The 24,730-nt window shown below is 42.7% G+C and overlaps 1 protein-coding gene across 8 annotated transcripts in view; it reads left to right on the forward strand.

Annotated features, from left to right (window-relative positions):
- zfhx3b (zinc finger homeobox 3b) overlaps positions 1 to 24,730 on the forward strand; it is a 139,191-nt gene that overhangs the window by 52,096 nt on the left and 62,365 nt on the right. For 7 of the 8 annotated variants that reach the window (XR_011692592.1, XR_011692591.1, XM_071488440.1 and 4 more), the window contains one exon: positions 1,356 to 1,852. Coding sequence is in view for 6 of the 8 variants with exons in the window: in XM_071488440.1 (XP_071344541.1) it covers positions 1,356 to 1,852 (497 nt within the window). In the remaining 2 variants the exon portion in view is untranslated. The remainder of the gene's footprint in view (positions 1 to 1,355; positions 1,853 to 24,730) is intronic. The other variant, XM_071488444.1, reaches the window with a different exon arrangement.

Below are 24,730 nucleotides of genomic sequence, written 5' to 3' on the forward strand. Positions count from 1 at the left end.
AACACTGGCAATCTGTCTTTGTATAAATGGGAAGACTGGTTTACAATTATACCTGCTGCAAATCAGAGTCTTGGTCTAATGGTCTACAGCTAGAATTTAGTAAGGAACAGGATCCAGGTCTGGGGTAAATCATTAAATCTGCGTAGTAATGGAGCATGAGAGCCAGGTGGAAATGAGAGATGTAAGGTGCAGGAAAGGACAGGACCGGGATAGCGATTGGGTGTGTGTGTGCATCTGCGTGTTTGTAAGAGAGAGAGTGTAAGGAGGTATGACTGGGGAGCTGGGTCTGTGAGTGATTTCAGAGGGCTTCTCAAAGGTCTCCCTCTCCTGGCTATAAAAACTCAGGTAATGGAGAAAAGTCCAAGAGCAGGCTGCATACTGCAGCAATAAATAAAAAGGAGCTGCTGGAATTAATTTAGTGTAAAGCCAGGCGGGGTCAAGCCTGCATGCTCAGTCTGGGCAGTGAAAGATTAAAGATCAGCAAGCAAAGGCAAAAACTCCAGCTGCTGTTACCTCATTTTTTTTAGCATTCATTTTTAAAGTCAACCTTCCCAGACTGTATAGACATCAGTTCTGTGGTTGGTGTCACAGGATATGTGCTTTCTGTGTGCACCCTTCACCCACCTCTCCCAGCATTTAGACTCAGTACCAAGCAGAGTTAATCTGGTAGGTGTCCATATTGATTTAGAGGCAATCTGGAGAGAAAAATGCAGAAGAATCCAAGAGAGCTGGATTTTTTTTTTATATTCAGTGAACAAGGCGATGGATTTGATTTACAGTAATGTGTGCTTGGGAACTTAGTTCTTCGGTAATGATAAAATAACTTGTTTTTTCTGTGGAGCTCATGGCCTCTGGAATTGATTTACAGACAGGCCATGAACGTGCACCAGCCCAAACAGGGCGACGTGTATGTTCATTCTCTGGCAGTGAGAGGTTTTGGTCCCTGTGGAAAAGTCCAGACTTTCTTCTTTCCCAACTCAAAGCAAGGATAGCTGTAGGCCCATAAATACATACATGTATATTATCCTCCATGCAGTATTATTCTCCATGCAATATCTCACAGACAGACAGTGCATGGTTTTTCACAGTTTAAAAACCTTCCTTAACCTGAAATATTGTCATGAGAGTGTCTCAAAATGTATGCATTCATTTTGAATAAAAAAAAGAATAAAATGTGCATGTCCTGAAGTAAATTACTGAGAGATAGTGTTCATTGAAAACTTAACCATTATGTAGACTGTAAACTCTGATTATGTCTAACATAATGATAAAGGTATGTATGCAGCCATCTAAATACTTTCTTTGTCTTTGTCCTCTTTCTTTTTGATTGTCTTTGCGTTCCCTGTACGTTCCAGTAGGTGGGGAGATTCCTATGGATGTGCGGCTGGGCGGCGGGCAGTTGGTGTCCGAGGAACTGATGACCCTGGGAGAAAGTCTATCTCAAACCAGTGATCCCTCCCTCAAGCTCTTTCAATGTGCTGTGTGCAACCACTTCACAACTGACAACCTGGATGTGCTTGGCATGCATATGGGAGCTGAACGCAGCCTCCCGGAGGAGGAATGGCGTGCTGTGATGGGTGATTCTCACCAATGCAAGTTGTGCCACTACACCACTCAGCTGAAGGCCAACTTCCAGCTGCACTGCAAGACGGACAAGCATGTACAAAAATACCAGCTTGTTGCCCACATTAAGGAAGGGGGCAAGGGCAATGAATGGCGCCTGAAGTGTGTGGCCATTGGCAATCCAGTGCACCTGAAGTGCAATGCCTGCGACTACTACACTAACAGTCTGGAGAAGCTGAGAATGCACACTGTCAATTCCCGCCATGAGGCTAGCCTCAAACTCTACAAGGTCAGTGATCCTCAAGCTCCTTCATCACACCCACCACTCAACCTTGTCCTGACATTGCGTCACAATTTTTATATCATTACTGAATATAGATATGACTGGTGGGGAAAGAGCATGCACATTGGTAGGATGTCAGTAACAGAGACATTAAATCTAAAATTAGACTTTTGTATGTCACACAATAGCCAACCTGCAATAAGTTAATTATATTATTATCACAGTATTTGAGGTGTTAATAATATGACCATTAGGAGTAGCATCTTTGTGTCATATTTGGGAGTATTATGATCCAAGTCAACTTTGAGTTTTACACATATGGCACAATGTGTCCTAATCATCTCCCTGCTAACTTGATACAACACACTGTAAATGCTCTAGTGCTGCCCACACCAGTATACTGGCTGCTCTCCCGAGGCATGAATGAGTCACATGGAAAGGGGGCCACACTGCTGCCATGAGAAGAACATGGCAGGTGAAGCTGGTTTGTAGGCCCAGGGGTGAATCACTTGGAGACGAATGAAGAAGTGTGAGGAGACAGAGGTTTGGTGCTAATACTCCTTGGAGCGGGAAAGGCTGAATCGTTCTCGACAGCCGTATTGATTTTTGCTGGACTTGGAGCTTCACCTTCTCCTCTAATCATTCCATAATAGCCAATGGATGAACACTCTCAGAACAAATGGCCATAAATCTAACAGGCCTGATTCCACTTAGGTACCTATCCTGTGTGTCTGCGGCCAAGACCACTCCGCGCTTAACCCAAACTGGCATAGCTGCACACGCACACAGACATACAACACACACAACAAAACATATACAAGCGCTGGCAACATGTACTCCCTGTAAGTCTAAACTACATACAGACCAACAGAATCTAATATATAATACTGCAATGTGCACTTCCTCCTAGTAGATGTTGACTTTATTTAGAATAAGTCCACTCCATTAAAGTCTTTTACTCTTAAAATGTAAACAGGAAAAACTAATTGAACAATTATATTGCTTGACACTTTTGAATTGGAGTCTGAGTATATTATAGTATGACTTCTTTTGGAGAGGAGTTATTAAGAGGCATGTGAAAAATGTGCTGCTTAAAGCATGACATTTTTAATCACATTAAAAACTAATGTGGCTGTCTATTGAAAATCATCCAGCATTATGAATGGTTCCTTTGATCCACTGACGTGGCAGACATGTTTCCTGTCCACACAGCATTTGTACTGAAATAACAGTAGGACAAAAATAAAGTGTCAGCATTTTGTTAAAGAAGAAGGTGTGATGCTCCTCATGCAGACAATCTGTAGTTCAGGGTTGAATATGTAGTTTGGCTTGTCAGTCTGGTTTTCCCGGGCACAACAGAGACCACAGAACAGTTTCATTTATTTATAGATACTTACAAATTCAGATATGCAACATAACCTGTGAATGTGTTGAGTCAGTTGTGAGGCAGCAAGAAAACCATAGCAAGATATCTTTGTTTTTTCCCAGCCCATGGTCATCCCCTCCTGGCCTTAGCTGCTGGACTTACCAGCCCACATTCCAATCACAGTCTCACATTAGACCAAAATAGACAGGCACTGGCATACTCTCTCTCTTCCTCACACCTTTGAGGGGAGAGACTTGTTTTGTCTCACAAGATAAGTTACAGTTTATATTACATTATTTGTGTGCTTTCCACTTTGCTGTAAGCCCAAAAGGCAAAAGAGAAACATATATTTTTTCTCCCCTGTCTCTTTTTCCGCTCAAGTTTTTAAGAAAGAAGAGACATATGTCATACTGCTGCTCAGGCTGTGGGGGATTAAATATGTACAACACATCCAGGCATGATCATTTTTTATGACTTAAGCCTCTTAAGATGGCTCCATATTTCTTAAAACCAATTGATCTTCTGAGTGAGAGCGTGTGCATTTGTCCAGAAATTACCTGCACCCTCAACCCAAGAACACTGCAGTCCTCATAAGCTCTCCTCATCCCAGACACCATTCAAAAACAGAGATGTTTGTGAGTTGTCAAGAATTATTACAATATTTTATGACTCACAAATGTGATTAGCGGACAACAAGTACATGGTTGTGAGGCCTCTTGGCAGCATTGGCCCCCCACTTGACAATGTCACAGTCTTCGTACTGCGCTGAATTTACAGCCTTGGTGGAGATACTGACAGGCAGAAACCTACAGTGACCCACAAGCCTGTAAACCCAACTTGGTATATTATGCAAGGATGAAAAAGGAAAATCACCATTCATTTATTCCTCCCCAAAGAAATCTGATGCAAATAGCACCATTTTTAACCTTTTTGGGGAGAAAATAAATCATCAAGTCAGCATAAACAGGCTGTAAGATGTGGGAGATGCTTGGGACACTTCACCCAAATCAAACTGGTTTGCATTAAACAGGCCCTTTGTGTGCACAGCTCCATATAAATTGGAGCCTGTAATTACTGGAATTAAAAAGGAAGGTTTAAACTGAGGGCTAAGCTGGATGGGATAATTTGAGAGTCTGTGGTATGCGGCCCATATTAGGGCTTTCTAAAAATATCACCCCCACCACCCCATGTATTGGAATGTTCCAAAAGACCACAGAAAGATCCAGCAAGTCATCCTGACCGCATGGACCACCACACAGTGGGGGGTGATGCTGTCTTCCCGTGTGCTCATTTGAAGAGTTACCCATTCTAAGCACTGTGTGTTCTGCCAACACACCCCTGCACTCTGAATAACTTTTACATTTTCTTTTTACCATGGAACGTGGGGTTTTTAGTGGCTCTGATGATAGCATGATGGTCACCCATCCATTCACATACATAATATTTGAATATGATAGCCCTTATGGCACCAATAGTAGGCCTTGGGGCTTGGCTGTGTGCGAGTGTGGAGGTGAGATAAATGGAACTAATCCAGCACTCAGGCCTCGGCTGCTCTGGGCAGACAGAATGGGTGGGGCCTAACCAGGCCCAGCCACAGGCCTCAGCTTCCAGTCAAGGGTTGGGGGAAAGGGGAGGAGCATGGGGGGGTTAGCTGGCTACCTTCCTTGTCTCAGGGGCCGGTGCAATTGGCGGTAATTGAGATTGATTGGATGTTATTTTTCCTCTTGCAAATGTAGTCCATTAGCTTGGCACATGCATAATCAGTTTAGAGCGCAGTTAGCCGAATGTAATCATGTTCCTCGGTGTCTGCTAGCACAAAATCCACTCCAGATGCCGCTTGGCCATGGAAAGAAAGGGAGAAAGTGCCGTCACTATCAGATGGGGAATCTTTAACCAAGAAAGTCCTGTCACCCCTCCCTCTGTCCTGGTCCCGCTCTATTGAGCACACACATAACTGTGCAAACTGTCATTCACCTATCTCTCATTCTCTCTGTCTGACACACAGAGTCACATCCACCATCTGTTCCTTACCTATGACAACAGTGGTTTTGATCACATGCTCTGCACTTTTAACTGCACTAACATACAGTTAAGTGGAGCCCATTAACGAACACAATACATCTGCGTCTTGGATGGAGTTACTGCTCTTATTTTACCCTTCAGTGCAATCCAAAAGAATCAGTGAATGCTGAGGAAAGAAAATGTCTACAGCCTGCAGAGAGCAAATAATCGCAATGAAACATAAGAGAGCAAAAGAGGCTGTAATGTAAATGAAGGGATTAGTGGTTACATGAAAAGACATTAAGGTGTTTCACTAATGATCCTACTCAGCAGAAGCACTGGCTTTTCAGACTCAGGAATGCAAGCCGTGATGACCTCTTCCCATTAATGATCAACTACCAGGATTGACTCCAATCCCCTTGGACTATACAGTCGTAAGTAGTTGGGGTTCAACCACGAATGGGTTGTTTGTATTCTAGTTTGAGAAATATATTGCAGTTTTGCAATCAAATAAAGCTGGAGTGTATTTTGGATGAATGCAGGAGATCAGTCCACCTGACTTCCACTAGGCCAAGACCTCGCTAGTTGACTATGAGGCTGATTTAGGCGTCCCAGATGAGTTTTTCAGATTTTGCACATCAACAGGATTACTATGGAATCTTGTTGCCCTTCGCTCCTCAGACAGGGTCTCCATGTCAATGTTTTATTGGACACACAGATCCTCTCCCAAGCTGCTGAACTTTTCTGTTTTATATTTTCATGGTCCTATAGTGTGGGTAGATGAAGGAGCAAAATTGTCATTCAAGCCAACGTCAAGACAAATATTACAGCAGGTAATGTAAGATGTCCTCTGGCAAAATAAAGTGTAGCGGGCGCCTGGCCTTGCCCACTCACCCACCAGACATTTCTAAGAAGAGGAGGGGTAGAAGGATGGAGAGACAGACAGGAGAGAGGCAATGGGGGGGCGACAGGAGGGTTGGAAGGATAGATACTCTGCTAATTATCATGGCTAGCCTATGATTGTTCAGTAATAGTGCTCAGTGGGAAAGGTTGCAGCAGTTCCAGGAAGAGCTGAGCTCTGATTTACTGGTACTACCGCTCTAATAAAGCGCTCGCTGCACATCCTGGGAGACAGCCCATTCTCCCCTTTCACATGCACAAGCGTGTGAATGCACACAGAGAGAGAGAGAGAGAGACACACACACACACACACACACACATATGGAGCAATCTTGTAATCTAAACTACCAGAAAATGACAACATAGAGCTCATGAAATGTATTATTTTAATTGGTCATAGAGAGCATATGCTTCTGTGCGAGTGATGAACATGTGATCAAAGGCATGACATCACATTTAGGAAGTGTTTAAATTCTGTGTGTAACTCCTCCTCAGTTAACACAGTCATTATCCTGAACCCTCCTTGTGTCAGATGTTTCCTGCAGAGAGTTGCAGTCCAGTGCCATACCTCAAACATGGTCTCAGTTACTCTGAGTTGGTGGAACAAGGAAGGTGTGACATACAACGAAAAATCAAGGTGGATTGGAGAGAGGGGCTGTCAGGCAAATAAGGGGGGCTAGTTGGGCTTAGGGTTTGGCAGTGTGTAAGAATTTCACAACTCTTAACGCTCCCACCCTTTGAGAAGGCCAGGGAAAAGGTCAGGCTTTGACCCGTGGCACAGCTGCTGCTGCTGCTGCTGCTCCTGCTCCTCCTGATGTTGCTGGTGTTGATTCTATGTGCCACTGCTCTACTGTGGGTGTTGCTGGGACTCACAAAATGACAGTGAAAGAAAGCAAAAAGGGGGAACAGAGAGCTGCATAGACAGGGGAGGCTGGTCTTTTCCTAGCGTTCTTTCAATGGCCATTCAGCACAGTTGTTTTAAGGACCCAGTGCATTACAGACCAGGTTCTCTATCCTGTGGCTGTGGTGGACATAGAAAAGCACTGTCTGTGTTCCATCACACAGAGCAGGATGATGATCAGAGAGAGGATAGCGATGTGTCAGCTGGGAGTTTGAGATCATTGGTCATTGTGTCAGTGATTGTTTGTTTTGATATGATTTTTTTTCTTTTTGGACAAAAGCAGCATAGCACACTCCTGCTAATGTGCAAGGAAGCTGCTGATCATGTTATCTTCAGCCTGATCAGCAGAAAAGGCAGACTGTGTTTGAGGAAGGAAAGGAAGAGGTGACAAGGTTATATCAGTTTTTTGACTGGGGTTCATCACAGTTCAGGACAGAGATAAGTTCCACTTTGTGTACAACGGATGGTTCTGGCGTCATAGGCAGTGATGTATGGTTTAGATATACAGTTTATACCTCCCACCAGATTTCAACCTTGTTACAGACAAGAAGCAGTTTCTTAAACATTACTGTCACACAGCCTTCTATCTATGTTATATTGCTCTTTTCTCCCCTCTCCTACCTTTTCATCCCTCTTTGGTGTCTCCACAAGATTAATAAACATAACAAACTCACAAAACAAACCAGTATTGATAGTGAACCAGTGGGTGGTCTAGAATGGGGATCTGCTTAAGGTTAAATATCTTTAATCCAACCATGCTGGAAAACTAAACATTCTCCTGAGTTAAATTCTGTTTCTGGATCCCCAATCCCACTCTCTGTACTTCCTCTTAGTCTCCAGCCTGTTAGATGTTCCTTGCTCCTCAGTAAAGTATAGTTAACTGTTATTGCCTACACACTGATTCTCTTATTAAATCAACAGATCTAACTCCCATAAAAAAAGACACATAAAGTTTTCCAGGCTCAAATTTGTCTTTAAATTTTTTGAAATTATGACGGTAAACAGTAAAACATAGTTCTTCCCTTTCAAGTGATTGTAGGAGATGAGGGCATTATTGAGAGAACAATTACATCTTGAAGCAACTTCCTCCTGCACTAACCGGAGGGTCTCTGTATCTAATCTGTGTTATACTCTGGCTCTGCCTGCCTCTATCTTGTAAAGATGATATTACAGACATATTAGTCACGGTCCTGTCTTTTACCACCCCCACAAAACCCCCACTGCAAAGATGCCAGAGAGATAGTATCCTTTTTGCCTTGTCTTTAAAAAGCGCCTCTTAGGATTCCATGTGATTGGTGGCCACTACAGTTTCCTATAAGCCTATTATGCATTTGGTAGTCAAATTGTAGTAAAATTAGTTGCCATGTAGGCCGTCTGTCATTATATTTACATGCACCCAAATAACTCAATTACTATGAATACCCACATTGAAGTGATTGATAAAGGCATTTTCATGTTTTGCCATAAACAGACTTTCTAAATAACAAAGTCTACATGTGTTATTTGATGGTCAAGTCAATATCTGGAATTATGTGTGGTTGACTACAGGCTCACAAGAAACACTGATATAATTCCGCTAATGCTAATACTGGTGTACAGAGCAACTAAATACAATGTAATGTCAGTTTCTTGTAGTAAGATGAAAGCTGCAGCATGTGATTGAAAACAGTGACAGAAACCAGATTTAACTGCTCATATACTTGGATTTAATTGTTGTATTTGCATTTGAGTGCTTGCAAACAGCTGTTGCTATCATGGCTTGAATGAAATACCTCACAGTTCTTTTTTGCTTAAATTGTCAATACATCTGGCAACCTATAGCCACCTCACCTGAAAGACTAACAGTAGCAGTTGGCAGGTAAATGCTACTTTGATGAGGGCAGATGGAGGCTCCTGTGAATCTATGTAGCTTCTAAGCTGAAGGGATGGAGAGAGTAAGGCAGGCAGGCTTACCGGCTCTGTGCCATCAATACATCAGAGGCTTAGCCACCAGATTAATGGCCCCCGAGTGGTCAGGGCCACAAAACTACTCCGCTCTAAGGTCTGTGTTCAGTGGAGCTGTACATGAAAGCAAGGTAGGTTGAAGAGACAGATTTGTTGTTTGTTGTTAGTGATGGATCAGATAGGTGCTGATGCCTGCAAGCATGCACTCCCCAAAGCAGTCTATTTTGAATGGGTTATGTTGCATGAAATCTGATGTAAAGTACGCTCTGCAGTGAAAAGTCCGCCTCACCTTCAAGGCTTGAATAAAAATTAACCATCCACCACTTTCCTGAGGACCTTTTTCCTAGCAGAATATTTGTTTTAAACAGTTGGGCCTCAGGGGCCTTTTCTGTGGTGCCAAGAGAAAATAGCCATCCCTTCCTGAACTTCATGGTGCTGGTTGTTCATCCATGTTTTGCCTAATTGCTGTGTGCTGGAGTCGAGGGTTAGAACTGGGAGCTGTAAATCTATCAGTGCTATGCAGACAATGTTTTCTCCAGATGTAGAAGAAAAGATTTCATCCTTTTGTAATTAAGCAGTGCAGCCCAGGGTGTCATGTGGTTTTTATTGGGGGCTCTGGAAAAGATCATTTTGCACCTTGTTTTCTCATCATGCCTTTTATTCTTAATACAAAAGATGGATAAAATGGAAAGATGAAAAATGAAAAAAGTAGCAGAGAATAGAATCCCTTGTTTAAATTATTATATGAAAATTACAATGTAGTGATGTAAGACGTAGCGATTGAGAGTGTGGGTTGGAGGCACAAAGGGGACAAAGGCAAAGTCTTGGAACCAAGGCAATTACGTAGTTCCTCAGATGAAGAATATCAGAAAAAAATTCTTTTTTAACCCCAGGAATGTTCCCAAATGTTATCATCCCCACGGGTGCCGTCTTCTACACCTGTGTTCTCCTTTAAACGTACTGCTGAAATAAGAGAGAGGGGGAGTGAGCTGGGGAAAGTGATAGTGAGTGAAAGAGATGGAGACAGCTTTAAGAGTTGGGGACAGGAATGCTCTTCAGCTTCTCAAGGGCACCGATACTTTATGGCCTTCACATTCCTTCTTGACAAACTGATGCCCAGAATAGAAAGAGTGGTGTTGAGGAAAAAAAAATTTAACTACCAAGCCTTTAAGCCCCACCCCATCATATCATCTGTGTTCCTTGCTCACCTTCACCTCACCCTGCTTCATTTATGTGGCAAACCTCAGGGTCATGATGTCTGACACTTTTCTTTTACTAGCCAAAGCTCTGGAAAGCAAAGGAATGAAGCGCAGGCTTTTGTTCAGTATAAGCGGTTTCACACATTTGTATTTTATAAAGTCCTTTTCAATCTCATGTTGATTTACAGATGACTCTTTCCTTTGAGATCTCTTCAGAGACTCAGATAGCAGAGGAAGTCTCTATAGCCACTGAACTCTGAGACTCACTCCCAGATCACATACTGTCATCCTTCACTGCCTTCCTTGCCAGCCCCACACACTCCTTTTTTTTATATAACACCACATTCAATCAACACTAGCCCTAAAATTAAGGACTGCTGAATAATTCAAACTTGGATCCTTCCTTCAGATGGCCTATCTCTGTCACTAGATAGGAATTTCCTTAATTTATGCTTGTTAGGTTGGAATAGTCATGTTGAAATAATTTGAACCATAAGGACTGTCTGTGCAGCTACTGTTTAAATGAGAACTCTGGGAGCTGTTAAAGTTTGAACATGAAATTGTGAGATCTGGAATGCAAATTATTATTCAAATGATCAATGTATTCATTTGCATGCTGAAAGTGAGGGAGAGAGAGAGAGAGAGAGAGAGAGAGAGAGAGAGGGCATCTTAATAAGTTCTGTAAAGCAAAGTATTTTATTATTTGTTGATGTTTCAGGAGTGAGGGTGTATTTGTTTTGCAGTTGTGAGTCCCATTATGACCTAAATCTCTCTCTCTCTCTCTCTCTCTCTCTCTCCTCTCACTCACACACACACACCATCATCATCATCATTATCATCATCACACACAAAAATAAACTGCTTTTGTGCTCACCACTGTTCAGAGACACCTTCCTGTGTTTCAGCAAACCTTGTTACACAGATGACTTATAGACGATATGAATAGTACAACATCAGTCTCTTTTCTAATATAGTCACTCCTTACTGTATTTAACTTTTTATTCTTCTAAGACAATTCAGATAGTTTTGTCTCCTGTTTTTTTCCACAATCAGCAACTTTAATGGGGAGATTACATGTCAAAAAACCACAGATTTAAGCAGTTGAAACATGAAATTACTCTAAAGAATCTGAGATTTCAGGACCTGCTGTTTGTACTCTGGTTCCCCTCCATCTTCTCTTACACATAAAATAGAGCTTATCATTCAATTTTCCTCCATTTACAACTCTTTCTCCTTTTACCTTGGCTCAGTTTCTAGTCTGTGCTGTCATTACTGACTGGTTGGGTGAAAAGAACGGAACAATTTGGTGATAGGTCTTTTGAGGATTATCTTTGATCTTTGGGGACTTTTGATTCTTTGAAGGGTCATATGACCTGTGGATGACATGAAGTAGAGAAAAACATATGTGCTTTGAATTTCATTGTAATAGCTTTTTTACTGAAGGCTTGAGTGGCTTATAGCAGAATACTAACCATGAGTGGTGCATGTAGTTAAGAGAGATCAGTCATTGCATCTGGAAGGGAGGTTAGAGTTTTTTTAAATGAGAGCTTGAGCACTGGACTATCACCAGTATTCAAGTTAACTTTTAAATCATTAAACATGATGAAGCCATCTCCACAAAGTCAGGGGTTTATATACGAAAATCAAACACCATCTGCCATCTCTGATCAGAAGCAACAGCCATCAGGTCAGGGTTACCAAGGCAGAACAGGAAAAGCCATTAACTGCCAATCACTGCATCGATCGACAAGCCAGTCCACCACTACCCCACCCACCCACCCATCCTGGCCACAGACACACACACATACAGTTCATCAGCTTTTACTGTACAGTGCACGCACATGCAGAAACACATAACACATGCACATCGCCTTGCATACACCACATCTTTTTGTGCACACCACTACGTGATGGGTAACATTTGGTCGAGTTTGTCTCTTTCCCACTTGAACCACGTTATCTTTTAAATTATCTCGAGTCTAGATTGCAGGATCAACATTCTGTTCAGTTTAGATAAAGGTTGTCTTCCTTTTTTTTATATTGGCTCAGTAAACCCAATGTGTTACTTGAAGGACAGTCAAGATGCTGTTCAAAAGATATTTCCTTCCGAGCATAGGTAATCTCCTCAGTACCGAAATGCATCTCAGTAAAGTCCATTGCCCTGTCAAAATGAGAGTAGACATTCCATTCTGCTCAGTCTCCCTCTGCGTTTTTGGAGTCAGCCCTCAGATAAAAAGGCAACTAATAGAGTCGGTGAAGGGCAAAAAGGAAAAAAAAGATTGATTTCTTTCCCCCCCTCCACTTTCAATGGTGTCGCTAAAACTCAGGGTCATTAGAAGAATATTTACCTACATCCCAATTTAATAGAGATGCTGTATATCAGAGTGATCTGGATCAGAGGTCAGGACTGGGGGGAGCAATTAAAGCATATGGATCCAGAAGCTCTGGGCCTCTCCCATTGTGTGTGTTGTAGGCAGAAACAGATAGGTGAGCTAAAAGTGAGACAGAGGCAATAAGTATTGAACATGGCTGTTTTAATTTATCGAGCTTTGTTACTGATGAACCAGTGATGCTTTAGTCAGGGGCATGAACACATGTGTGTGCACACACACCACACACAGCCATATACTTGAATTGATATGCACAGGCTTGTTCCTGATTGTGTACACAAAATGCACTCACATTGTGCTAGTTCAACTATTATATATCATCTTATACAAGTTAAGTCAGTGACAAGTAATATTTTCTTTTCTTTATAGTTTTATCTTTTATTCAGAGCAAATGTACCATCTTTTCTGCCATTTGGTTTGGTTAGGTCAGCTTCTCCGGGGCCACACAATAGCCAGAGACAGAACAGATATGATGGATGTGGCCTGGGGCCTATACGCTCGCTCTGCGTCTGCGGTGGCCTCATCCACACATCAGCCACAGGGAGGGTGGGGGGTGGACGCAGTAGGGAGGGGGGGAAAGGAGGGCAGAGATACAAACCAGACCAGCCATTTTCCTCGTTCCGCTCATAAATATTTGTGTGGCTGATTTATAAACATTGGAGCAAGAGAAGAGATCAAAGTGAACTGTAACGCTTATGTAAAACTAGGGCTTTTTCATGACACTGCCCTACACACCATTCTCATACCTATTAAAGACAAAGCCATATATCACTGGGCATATTGGCAAGACTACCAAATAACCACTCACACTTTAAGGCTCGGTCTTTCCCCGGTTGTGAGTGCAGTTCTTACAGCACCACCCTCTAAGGTTCTCAAACACTAGTTAAAGGCCATCAATATGTGTTATAGCTAAAACTCAACCTGTGTGGACTCCCCTGAGGTCAGTGGCTTCTTAGATGGATTTTAAATGGCTGTACAATTGCCAGGCAGACATATTAAAACATAGCAATGCAATGAAGAGTCACTGTGTCCCGGTCGTGGTAGAATAGTGTTTGTCACAGTAGACAGCTGCACATGCTGATTCAGCCAACCAGCTGGTCAGACGCAACACAAAGGCCAAGTCTCCTGTATGGCAGAAAGAAGGGGTTTGGGTGGGGTGAGCCAGTGTGTGTATACTGTATATATGTGTTTGTCCTCTGGAGTAGCCTAGAGTACTGGCTTTCCATAATTTCATGTGTCCAAGCATTGGCAGAGACAGACACACACATCCGTAGCTCTAGCACTGTAGGCCCACTAGCAGACATTCCACACCTACAAGCGGTGTTTACCCTGTGCCCCCCCTTCCAAGTCATATACACGTGCATAGGCACATATATCTTCCGTCCCACCCCCACCAGAACCATTCATTCCCGGCCTGGGTGTAAATGTGGGGGAGCAAGAGGTGCTCTCTCCTGCCTCTGGCCCTCTCCCTGATTAATAACAGTTATAGCTGGCAGATGCAGAGGAGTGCCACAAAGATGGCTGTTCGTTGACCTCTATGGGAGGGAGAATAGCATGGGTAATGGGAGAGAAAAGAAGGCCTTTTTCAATGGAGATTCCCTCCTTTGTCCACCAGCAGGACAGGGTGTGCTCAGTGTGGTTAGGCCTGGGAGAGTTGCTGCTAAACAGCCTGTCTCTCTGTCTGTCAGTCTGTCTGTGTGTGATGCCTAGAGACATCTGGTTCTCTAGCTGTGGGAACACAGTGGCATTATTTTTTTAGGCTCTTCACCTAGTGCTTACATAACACACCATTTCAGGTATGCATGTGCTCTTAAAGGAAATGTTGCTTTTTTTTTGCATGGCTGCATGGATATTTTTATAATTGGCCCCTGTATTATATAGCAACATTTTGAGAATTTTTTTTTTTTTAGTTTATAGTCTGTCTGTACAGTCACTGGAATAGTACATAATATAGATCTTTTTATATAGCATCCCCCAGTAATATGAGGGTAGGCTCCTATCTTTAACAGCAATGAGATGAGGCACTCATCACCCATATGTTGCTGTCCTTCGCCCTAAAATCTGTATATGCAATATATACGGTGAGTCTGATCAGGTAGTCAGGCATTGTAGGAGGGTTGCAGAGAGAGTAGACTGCAGATTGTTTTACCCCTGGTGTGTCTGAGTTTCTGTGCGGGGAGTTCAAAGTCCTGCTGAACATCAGAGGACTGATGCTGAGTGAGGCTGACTAGCTGCAGCCTGTGGTCTGGGAAGGGTTACTGAATTATTACTGATGGTTTCAGGGGTAACTGTCCGACCACAGGACTGGGGAATATTAATCATTTATTTGATTGTCCGCATGTGCTGATTAATCAATTTGAGTAGGATCTGCAGGATTAACTACCCTATTTTTCCCCCTGTTAGAACAGATAAGAGATAAGACTTTAAAATATCATATTCCATTTATCATTTATTTTTAGGTCCCTGCTGATGAGGGTGAAATAAAAACTGAGGTGAGATTAGGCAGAACAGCAACAAGGGAAAGTGTTAGGGGAGGAGGATAAGAGAAAGAGGGATAAGGAGCAACAAAAAAAAATCCTTTAACTGCAGATTTGAGTATTTCAAAAGATGTGGGAAAAGATACAGCTTTGTATTTCTTCAAACATGGCACAGAAAACCAAGTTGTGCAGCTGGGAGTGAGAGAGTGGAGAGAAAAAGGGGGGTGGAGAGACAAGAGGAACAGGAAGTTGATGGGAAAGTGATAGCTGTCTCCACCTGGAGTGTAGTCTGAGCTGTGTGTTAAGAGGGAAGGCAAAGCAAGGGAAAGGAGGGAGGTGCTGCAGTTGACTCCTATCCTGTGCTCTGGTTTAGGTAAGTTTTGCTCTCATATCAAGTATAGCTAGCTAAACTGATCCAACAATGGCACTATTCCTGTTTACCCCACTCACTATCTATTCAGTCTATAAATTCTCAATCTGCCAACTGTTTAATGTGTTATGTCATGTGGTAATGCCTTTGATTCCAACATGCCTCCGTTTGTAAATACAAGAGGCACTCAAAAGGCTGTGGTTTCTTTACAAGCATGGCGCCCCCGGCGCTTTGGTTGGGAATGCACTGAGAGGGAGAAGGATTAAAAGAGTAAGGGAGGGAGTGAGAGGTGGTTAGAAACTGTATACACTTCCCGTTGCTCTTCTGCCAACCCCTTTCCCTGATGCCTCTGGTTGCGCAGGCAGTGAGTGAGAAATGTGAGAGGGAGGAGTATATCCTCTCTCCTGGCTGAACACAGCACCGTAATTATGCACTTTTCAGCAGGTTTTACCTTTAACACTTTCCTCCCGGGGTTGAGATTAGTGCTCACCATGCTTGATTTACTGCACAATTACTGAACAAGAGCTCTATCTAATCAATAAACAGGAAGGGGAAAAGTGGTAGGCTTTGAAGTATAGTTTGAGATTTTTTGCACGATTGAGCTGTGTATATGGTGTAGCCAGTAAGGGCAGCTTGGCAGCAATGCCAGCCTGTGAAATATCTATTATATCAGGCACGCCTCTTTGCTTTACCAGCTCTCTAAGCCTCTTTACAGTGCTCAACTACTGGAGTGGAAAATGACATCTTTTTTTTTCTGACCATTGCTTAACACAGAGGTCAGCAACAAATTGTCTAATAAGGACATTCCTCCAAAACATTAGATTAAAATCACAAGGTGTCCTATAAAATCAGGGTTTAATAACTTATGTGTACAAGTTACATGAGAAGGGATACAAAGCACTCTTGTGTGGTAGCTTGCTATGCCCTGTATTAGATGTCCCCAAACGGGCAGCCAGCACAGTGACCTCCATGATGACACTTGCTAATGGCATGAACAGTTATTTTGGGAAGCTCCAATGACTGGCTATCACAAGTCTTTCTGGGGCTTTGTAAGGCTTTTTGCCAGCGTGGCCAAAGCAATAGGCCTCTTCCAATTAGCCTGGTCTGTGTTTGATTTTTAGTGATGACAACTATATCTCAGCTGCAATTATGCTGCAGTGGAAATGATGAGGGTTTAGGTTATTGATCCTAAATTGATTACACTGATCAATGAGCACTTTTGTTTCTGTTTATGGAAAGTGGAGTTGTGTTTTTTTCTTTGGCTAATGAGTAAAGAAACCAGTGTTAGCAAGGTCCATATGTATTAGTGATAGAGCTGGCTTTGCTCATGGGAAGAAGGGGGGCACTGCACAGAGCACCATTTTTCAACAGAAGTGCATTATCTCCCTGTGGGCATAGGTCAAAGGCTACAATGGGTCTTATGAAGAAAAAAAAATCTAAGTTTGGTCCTTATGAGGGAGAGACAACAGCTGTTTCTTTCTGCATTTCGGTGATAGGGTTCTAATACAAAAAAGTAATAAAGACTTCTTACTGAACAATGAGCAGGAAGGTTCAGAGGATATGTGTATTGACTTTTTTATTTACAAAAAAGGGTATTTTTCATACCACTTACAATGTTTTGCTCTTTACTTCTATTTTATTGTCGATACCAAAAGTGAAATGTCAGGGTTTCACTCATTAAGTCGCAGCTTTTTAGTTGCCTGGTATAGAAGAATTGGCGGGTGAAACTAGTGGGTGTTCGGTGTATGAATAGCTTGAAGAACCCTCAACGGCATTTACACTCCAACAAGGTACTTCATGTTCCACATATAGACCTACTCTGTATATTCACCTCCACTCAACCCCACTCATTAATTTTCATTTTAAGAAGAGGACCTCTCAAAGGCCATGTTGCTCCTTTTGTCAGTGCAGTGGTGCTAATAAAGATAGCTGTGTAAGACTGGGTTAAATATTGACACTGGCTGAGCACATCATCACTGTTCTTAATTAGCTAGTGTCTCTAGTGAGCTTGTGTGAGGGCAGCGCATGAACAACTAAACATTTCCCCTCACGAGATCTCCCACACCCTCTCCCCAAAACACATTTCTATGAATTTTACATAAAAAAGGATACAGGATAGTTAGAAAACATACAGCGTTACAGCTATCACAGCCTTATTGCGTAGCCTGAAGCAGCAACCAATTATGTGGTAATGAAATATTTACACTACCAAACTGAGAACGCCAGGGGTGAAAGCTAGATAATACAAGCCTGAGGAGACTGTATTCTGTGTCTCCTCTCTGCCATTACGTCAGCGAAAAGGTGGAACAGGAGATCAACTAATGACAATAGGCTTAGAAGCAAGAGCGTGGGCAGACCTGCAGTTCAGTAAGCATGGCTTTTGGTCAACCTTACTGCTGTAGGCACATTTAAGGGCTTTTTCTGGGTCACAGAAGCCAGAATTGTAGGAAGGGGACACATAATCACAACACTGACACTCTAGAAAACCACACCAGACATGTTAAATTTTACCTCCGGAGTCCTTTTGACTTCTGATGGCTACTCCCTCACGATGATATGGCAATGAATCTGCATTCACAGCATAGTGTGATGTTTGTTCTCGAGGACTAATTGTGTTTGGGTAATGTTCCTGCTCTGAATTTAATTCTCACTGACTGCATAAATCATTACAAGTAGTGTTTGCCTGTATCTTAATCCAACAACCCCCTATGCCCCTACTCACCACCTCACTCATGCTTATATGGCTCGTTCCCCTCTGCCCTCGCCAAACTGTTTTTCATCCTTCGTCTCCATCTAACAAGCTTTTTGCTGCCCAGATTTTGAGTGGCTCTACAAGGCCATGTTGCCATTGTCTGACTGGCAAGTGACAAATGAGAGGCAGTAAGGTGTTGGAGACTCTTGTCAGCTGTGTGGGTACAGCACTGCCTCTGCCTTTACCCTACTAGCACATCAGTGGCCTACAGTACAGCTGAGTCCAGATCTAAATGGCTCTGTTCAGACAGCCAGCCTTGCATAAATTTTGTACAAGGGGATTCTGTTTGACTGATAGCTTTAGGTGTCTTCAGTCTGCCTAACTTTGTTACAGGGAGTATGTGAAAAAGCTGTATACTTAAACATGCAATCCATAGTAGAGAGCCTGGGGTCATGCCAGATGTGATTCAGATTGAAGTCCTCTGTGTCTGTCCAATGTCTTAACCAGAAGACAGAGAGTGGCTTTCAGGGTAATATCAGTAGCCTCTGGATGCAGTCATCTTCGTCTGCTGATGAAGAACATTTAGATACTGGGTTGGAGAAGTTAAGTTGGTGATGTGGACGCTGAAAGCTGCTTGTTTACTATCTCTCCTACTGAAATCTCATTGTAGTCTTTGCAATTTTAGGCACAGTGACTGTTTGTATTATATGTTTTCTTACCAGAGCTATCACAACTTGTTACATCACAAAACCTGGTCTTTCTCCTCCATGACTTACTATTGTAGTAAAAATGTTAGTAAAGCACCAATACCATTAACTAGTATTCAAACTCAAAATTTCAGCCTGCTTTGTGCCTCCTGTTTTTTCTGAAATAAAAATTAAAAAATGTTCTTCCCCAGCCCTGTGCAAGTAATTATTGTCACCACTGTCCAAAATGGAGGGTTGTTATGTTGACACAGTACTGTGAGTAATGGTGAGAAGGGCCAGGGCAGGTCCTGATTTGCCCCCATTCAGCTTCCAGATGGTACCTTGCCAGTACACATGTCATCAAGTGGCTGTAACAGTTGTTTGGGTACCCCCATGGCTCCACCCTGCTCTCGCCTCCTGCAGGCAAACTTATTGTACTGCAATTTTGGCAAGCTCCTCCCAGTATGGCTTTCATAAAAGCACCAGGAGGTTAAGCTGTTAATTAGCTACTGAAAGAGGAGGCCAACAGCTTGCTGTTAATTTGCTTTACTCGTTTTTTTTTTTTGTTTTTTTTTCTTATTTGGGGATTGACATCATATCCTGCCTGTGTTGGAGTCATTGCTGTATGTCACAAAAGCAGGGCCGAGCTCATTAAGAAGGGGGTGAAATGTGTTTATTTGGCTTAGAAGTGCACATTATGTATGTATAGTCATGCTTATCCAAATGTTCTTAATGAGAGAGACCCTGGACACCAGTGTGGTGTTCCTGTGGATATAGGCCCAGGCTCGTTATCACCACACAGGGCATTGATCTCTCTACCGCCCGCTTGCTTGTTCTCCCCCTCCACCCCTTTCAAGACAGTGACTCGCACATGAATTATGTGGACACATTGATCAGCTGATTGAGAGCTATTGTTTAGAGCCCTGGGTCATTATTGAAGGAGGGATTACCCAGCTCTTGTTTTGTGCGTGTGTATGGGAGAGTGTATTACTCAGCTCCTTGTCACGGCACATACTCCCCTTAGCTCACCTTAGACTTGCAATGGCTACACAAACGTGCACACACACACACTCACACACAACACATGCAGCAGCCTACACAATCAACATGGGCCAAATGACTGCCTGCATTGATTGCCTTCCCTCTGCAATTATGTTCCCATTGTTTACTTTCTAGCATCTTACTCATTCAAACGGAATTCAATAATTATTGCTTTATTTAATGTTAAAGTAAGTAAGAGTGGTGGGTGTGGAGTACCAGCAGCTGTATTGTCTTTAAGTGTCTCTATGACCGCTCTCAGGCTACTTTGTTTCATGGCTCTGTGTTAAGTCATCCTCTCCAAGGACACCTACAGTGATCCATCTTTACCTTGCTGCCCTCCCTTACGACACAGAGGTCCGTTTTGTTTCTCTCTTCCTTCCCAGAGACAAATATGCAGCCTGTTTTTATTCACTGGTAGCGATGGATCACTTCTACAGCAAAGCAATAGAGGAAGCAATTTACCACATTATGGGCTTTGAGAGAGATGGACAGAGTGGGGTGGAGGGGTAGCAGGGATCAGGAAGAGTAGAGGGAAAGAAAGGACAAGGATGGAATGAGGTTCAGGAAGCAGTAGGTAGACAGTTTGGGCCTGGAATACACAGTCCCCGTAAGCCACAACCTAACTTTAAGGCATGTTGCAGCTTGCAGTGGCTAATTCAAAGCAGCCACCACACTTGGCACCCAGTGGGGCCTCTGTGGTTGGAGCTGTTGTTCATGCTGCTGGCAGACAGGGAATCACTGGCCTAACTGCAAGCACTCACTGACTCCAGTCACTCTGCTTAGCCTTGCTAAATAACCTACATTACATTCCAGGGGAATCCCAGAGTTCAGATTTATGAGAATCAAGTCCCCAACAAATCTCTGCACATGTAGAAAAACACTGCTGGTGTGAAGAAAGGGGTCATAATGTTGACATGACATAATATCTTCATTCTCCAGAACCTAACCCTAAACTTAATCCTCATTATTAAAATAATCTGTTTTAAAAGTTTAGCTTAATCCTTATTCATAACTTTCAGAATTAGGCAGCAATTGGACAACTACCTTTTCGGATTTTCACTTTTGGATGCACCAGGATAGTAAAACATATATGTCAGAAATATGTATACACTATATATGAATGTACACTACAGTACATGTTCACTACAGCGGTTGACGCACAGTGAGACTTAAGCCACAACACAAAGGTGTTTTCTTCTCCCTTTGGCCATAGTGTGTTTTTCAGCCCAACAGGCACAGTACATTGTCTCCCTTCAGAGTGAAATACAGTTACCTCATTCATTATAATTGCTGCCATGACATCACTGTGTCTGAAAAACAAAGGTGCTGCTTGACTTATTCTAACACGTCTCAAGCCAGGAACTAGTTTGTACATTTTCTTGTCAGGTGAAAGAGAAAACCTGAGCCCTACCTCCATGATTTTGGAGGATGTTATCTCCTGATCTATATCAGCAGACAGGTCTGCTCTACTGCAGTGCATGGCTTCAGGTGTGAATTGAAGTTTTGTAACTTGTGTAAGCCTCCCATGAAGAACACATCTGCGCGCGCGCATGCACGCACGCACACACAGACACACACACACGCACAACACACACACAAAACAGCTTTTAGTGCTGAGAATCAGCGAGACAATTACAAAGCAATATCCAGGCAGATACTCACTGACTCTCTCACAGAGGGAATTTGGCAGCTCTCTTAGAATTGATAGCTATTTAGCTCACAGATCGTCATCTGTTTTAATGCATTAATTTTGTATTAACAGCACTGCCAAATTTAATGGTGGAAATTAGGGTATGATCATAATGGTATGTAGCTATGTGTGTGTGTGCCTGTGTGTATATGTGTGCATGTCTGTGTGTACATTTCTGATATTCTTTTTGTCTATACTTTTGTATGTGTTTTTTGCATGCCCATGCTTCATTATATGGCTCCATTGGGAGCTATTCTTTGGAATTACTGGCTCTCTGTCTCCCTTCCACCCTTCCAGTAATACCCACCTCCATCTTGTGTGAATTGGACTCTCTCAGCAACCACACTGTTTTGTGTTAAAGGTGCACTTTTACTTTGCATTTAAGTGGATGGAAATGCAGATGTATGCAGTGCTCTGGGTGGGTGGTGAAACCGATACAGGCGTGTATTGCCCACTCAGAGAGCAAGGTGCACTGTGGAGTTGTGAGAGAGAGGATGGGGTGGTGCCCACACCGCCCCTGCCCCTCTTTACCTGAAAAAGCACAAAGCACTGCTTCAGCCTCCACAGAAAGAGACAAGGTGCTCCATCGAAGAGAGAGGCTTGACAAACCATGACTGCATTTTCAAACTGTGAAAACCACCACGGTCTTAAATAAGGCTTAGAACTGGACAAAAAGCCAGTTAAAGACGATCTATTATGTCCGAGGATACAGTTTTAAAATATATAAAGCATAGGTAGTTAAGTATCTGTGACAGTCATCTAGTCAGTCTCTGTTTAAGTAGATTATGAAGGGATTTCTTTGCATGTTTCTTATAAAACACTTCATTGTAACAACAAAATGACTGAGGTATTTTAAGACAATTTTAAGGTTCTTACAATCAATGTCCCTTTGTGATCGTATCTGTTTAATCAGGCCACACACACAGTACATTCACGTGCACAGCGCATGTCTCCCTGTTGAGTACATAACTGCATCCTTGTCAGTCACACGCTTGTACTATCTCTTATGTGACTGCTGCAAATTCCCAGACAGTTCAGTGGTATTGAGTCCATGCCACTGACACAGCCAGCTTCCTCTCATTCTGCTCCACAGCTCCCCTCCTGTTGGGGCCTTGATAGGGCGCTTAGAAACCCCAGAGCCAGGCAACTCTCCTCCCAGCTCAACATGACTTTTTCATTAAGCCGCCAAATTCCTGCACTCCAGTTGGAGGTGATTTATCAACTAGGGGCTTCATTGCAGGTTCATAGGAAACAGACATAGGCCCTGTCTCGTGCATTATTATGTTTCACATTCAAAGAGTCTGTGTGTGTGTGTGTCTGTGTATTTTGGGGGGGGGGGGGGGGGGGGGGGGGATGTACTGTGTCCATACTGTGTTTATGCTCTTAGATATTATCCTAGTAGTCCCTCACATGGATAATTCCTAAGGAATCCAATGAGAATCCATATTGGAGAAAGCCTGTGCATGTGATGATCAGAGGGTTGTTGTTTTCATGGGTCACACTATGGTATTATTTTGCCTCTGAATGAACTGGGACCCACCTCACTGATCACTCTTGACTGGTTTGATCTTTCACCTTGTTCACTGACTCTAAAATACCCCAGACTGCTTTGGGTCATGGCCAGTGCAGAGATGGTGAAAGTTGTGGTTTACAGGTGTAACCGTTTGAGATTGTAGACAGAGCTACAAGCACTGGGGCAGGCCAGCTTTGGCCCCGTTAAGGCCATCTTCCTGGCCAGTCAGGTTTATAGTGAATTATGGCTGATTCTGGGGCAGGCAGTCTCGGGTTCACTCCTATATAAACCCTGTGGTTTTTATGGGAAACTATAAAACTCCCAGATTTTTTTTCTACCTCCTGAGACTGTCTTTGAAGTTTCAGTCAGGTGCTGTCATTTTTTTTTTTTTAACTTGTCTTCTTGTAGATTTTTGCAGCCCTGAGTCACTTGCGGCAAGAACTCTTTTTTTTAATTCAAGACATCTGCTATGGCTAAAAGTAGTTTGCATGATGGATTTGGTGTTATCTATAACTGAATCTGTCTCTCAGGTTTCTCTCTACCTTAGTTCTGATGCAATATTTGTGCACAAAGGAAAAGGAGAAGGAGGGGGGCTCCCACAATATCCAGCAACACCTATTCATGACATCATGGATGGCTTAAAACGAGGCGAGAAAGGAGAGCACACAGAGACACACAGCCTTTTACAATCACCTAATAACTCTATTACACTGAGCTGAGGGGCTCACAAAAAGGAGGAAAAAAACTCCTATTCCTTTTCCTGGAAGCGGTGTCTTAATGCACATTTTAGGTGTAGAAGTGAGAAATATGAAACCAAAGAGAATGAAATACAATAGCTCAGAAAACCCCATAGCAATATTACAATATTGCCAGAAAATTAAACATTAGGAGAAGGGGACAAGAGCATTTTAGGGAGGCATAATATTGTTATGACTTTTTTTCGCTAGCCTGTCAACACCTGATTTGAATGTAATGTGGTTAAATGTCTAATGTTTCCATTGCTTTTACATTTTACAGCCAGCCAAACAGGCCATCCAGTGCAGGAGAGGATAGTTCAGTTTCTTCTTGATGAATGATTCAGTTTTCTGAACCTTTTAAGTGTAAGCCTGAAGTAAATGACGGGGAAATTTATACTCTGATCGAAAATACTGAGTGGACACAACTTTAATTACAATCACAAGCTTTCAGCAGTGTTAATGATGTGGGTAATAAGCTTCTTCTTACTGTAGGTTAATTTTCATTAGTGCATTTTACCTTGTTAGAAATGGCCATTGTTAAATAATTGTCATCACAATTTACATGTATGTATTAAAAGCTTTTAAAGTATCTATATTTCATCAAACGTCTTTTTGTGGACGCCACACTACAATGTACAATTAGTTTGTTGTTGTCTCAGCATGTCTCACAGGAGATATGGAGGCCAAGAGGATTAGAGTAAAAAGAGGAAAACTTTTGGTGATTGACATTGATTGCAGCCACAGAAATCCACAGCAAGACTCCAGAGTTTGATATAGGAGACGCACATGACAGACCTGACACAAGTGACCATACTGAGTCTGGGGCTTTTATTATAAACATGCAGAAACCATCAGTGTGATGCTTTAGGGTAATGGTCAATAACTCTGTTGCTCACACCAGGCCCAGCCATATTGTGTTGGCCTTGCATCATTGATTGAGCCATGCAGGAGGTAATTAGACTGGAGCTCTGTGGTGT

The sequence above is a fragment of the Trachinotus anak genome, unplaced genomic scaffold (genome assembly GCF_046630095.1).
Source record: "Trachinotus anak isolate AG129_WGS33_773 ecotype Australia unplaced genomic scaffold, CSIRO_AGI_Tana_v1 ptg000011l, whole genome shotgun sequence".
Taxonomy (NCBI): domain Eukaryota; kingdom Metazoa; phylum Chordata; class Actinopteri; order Carangiformes; family Carangidae; genus Trachinotus; species Trachinotus anak.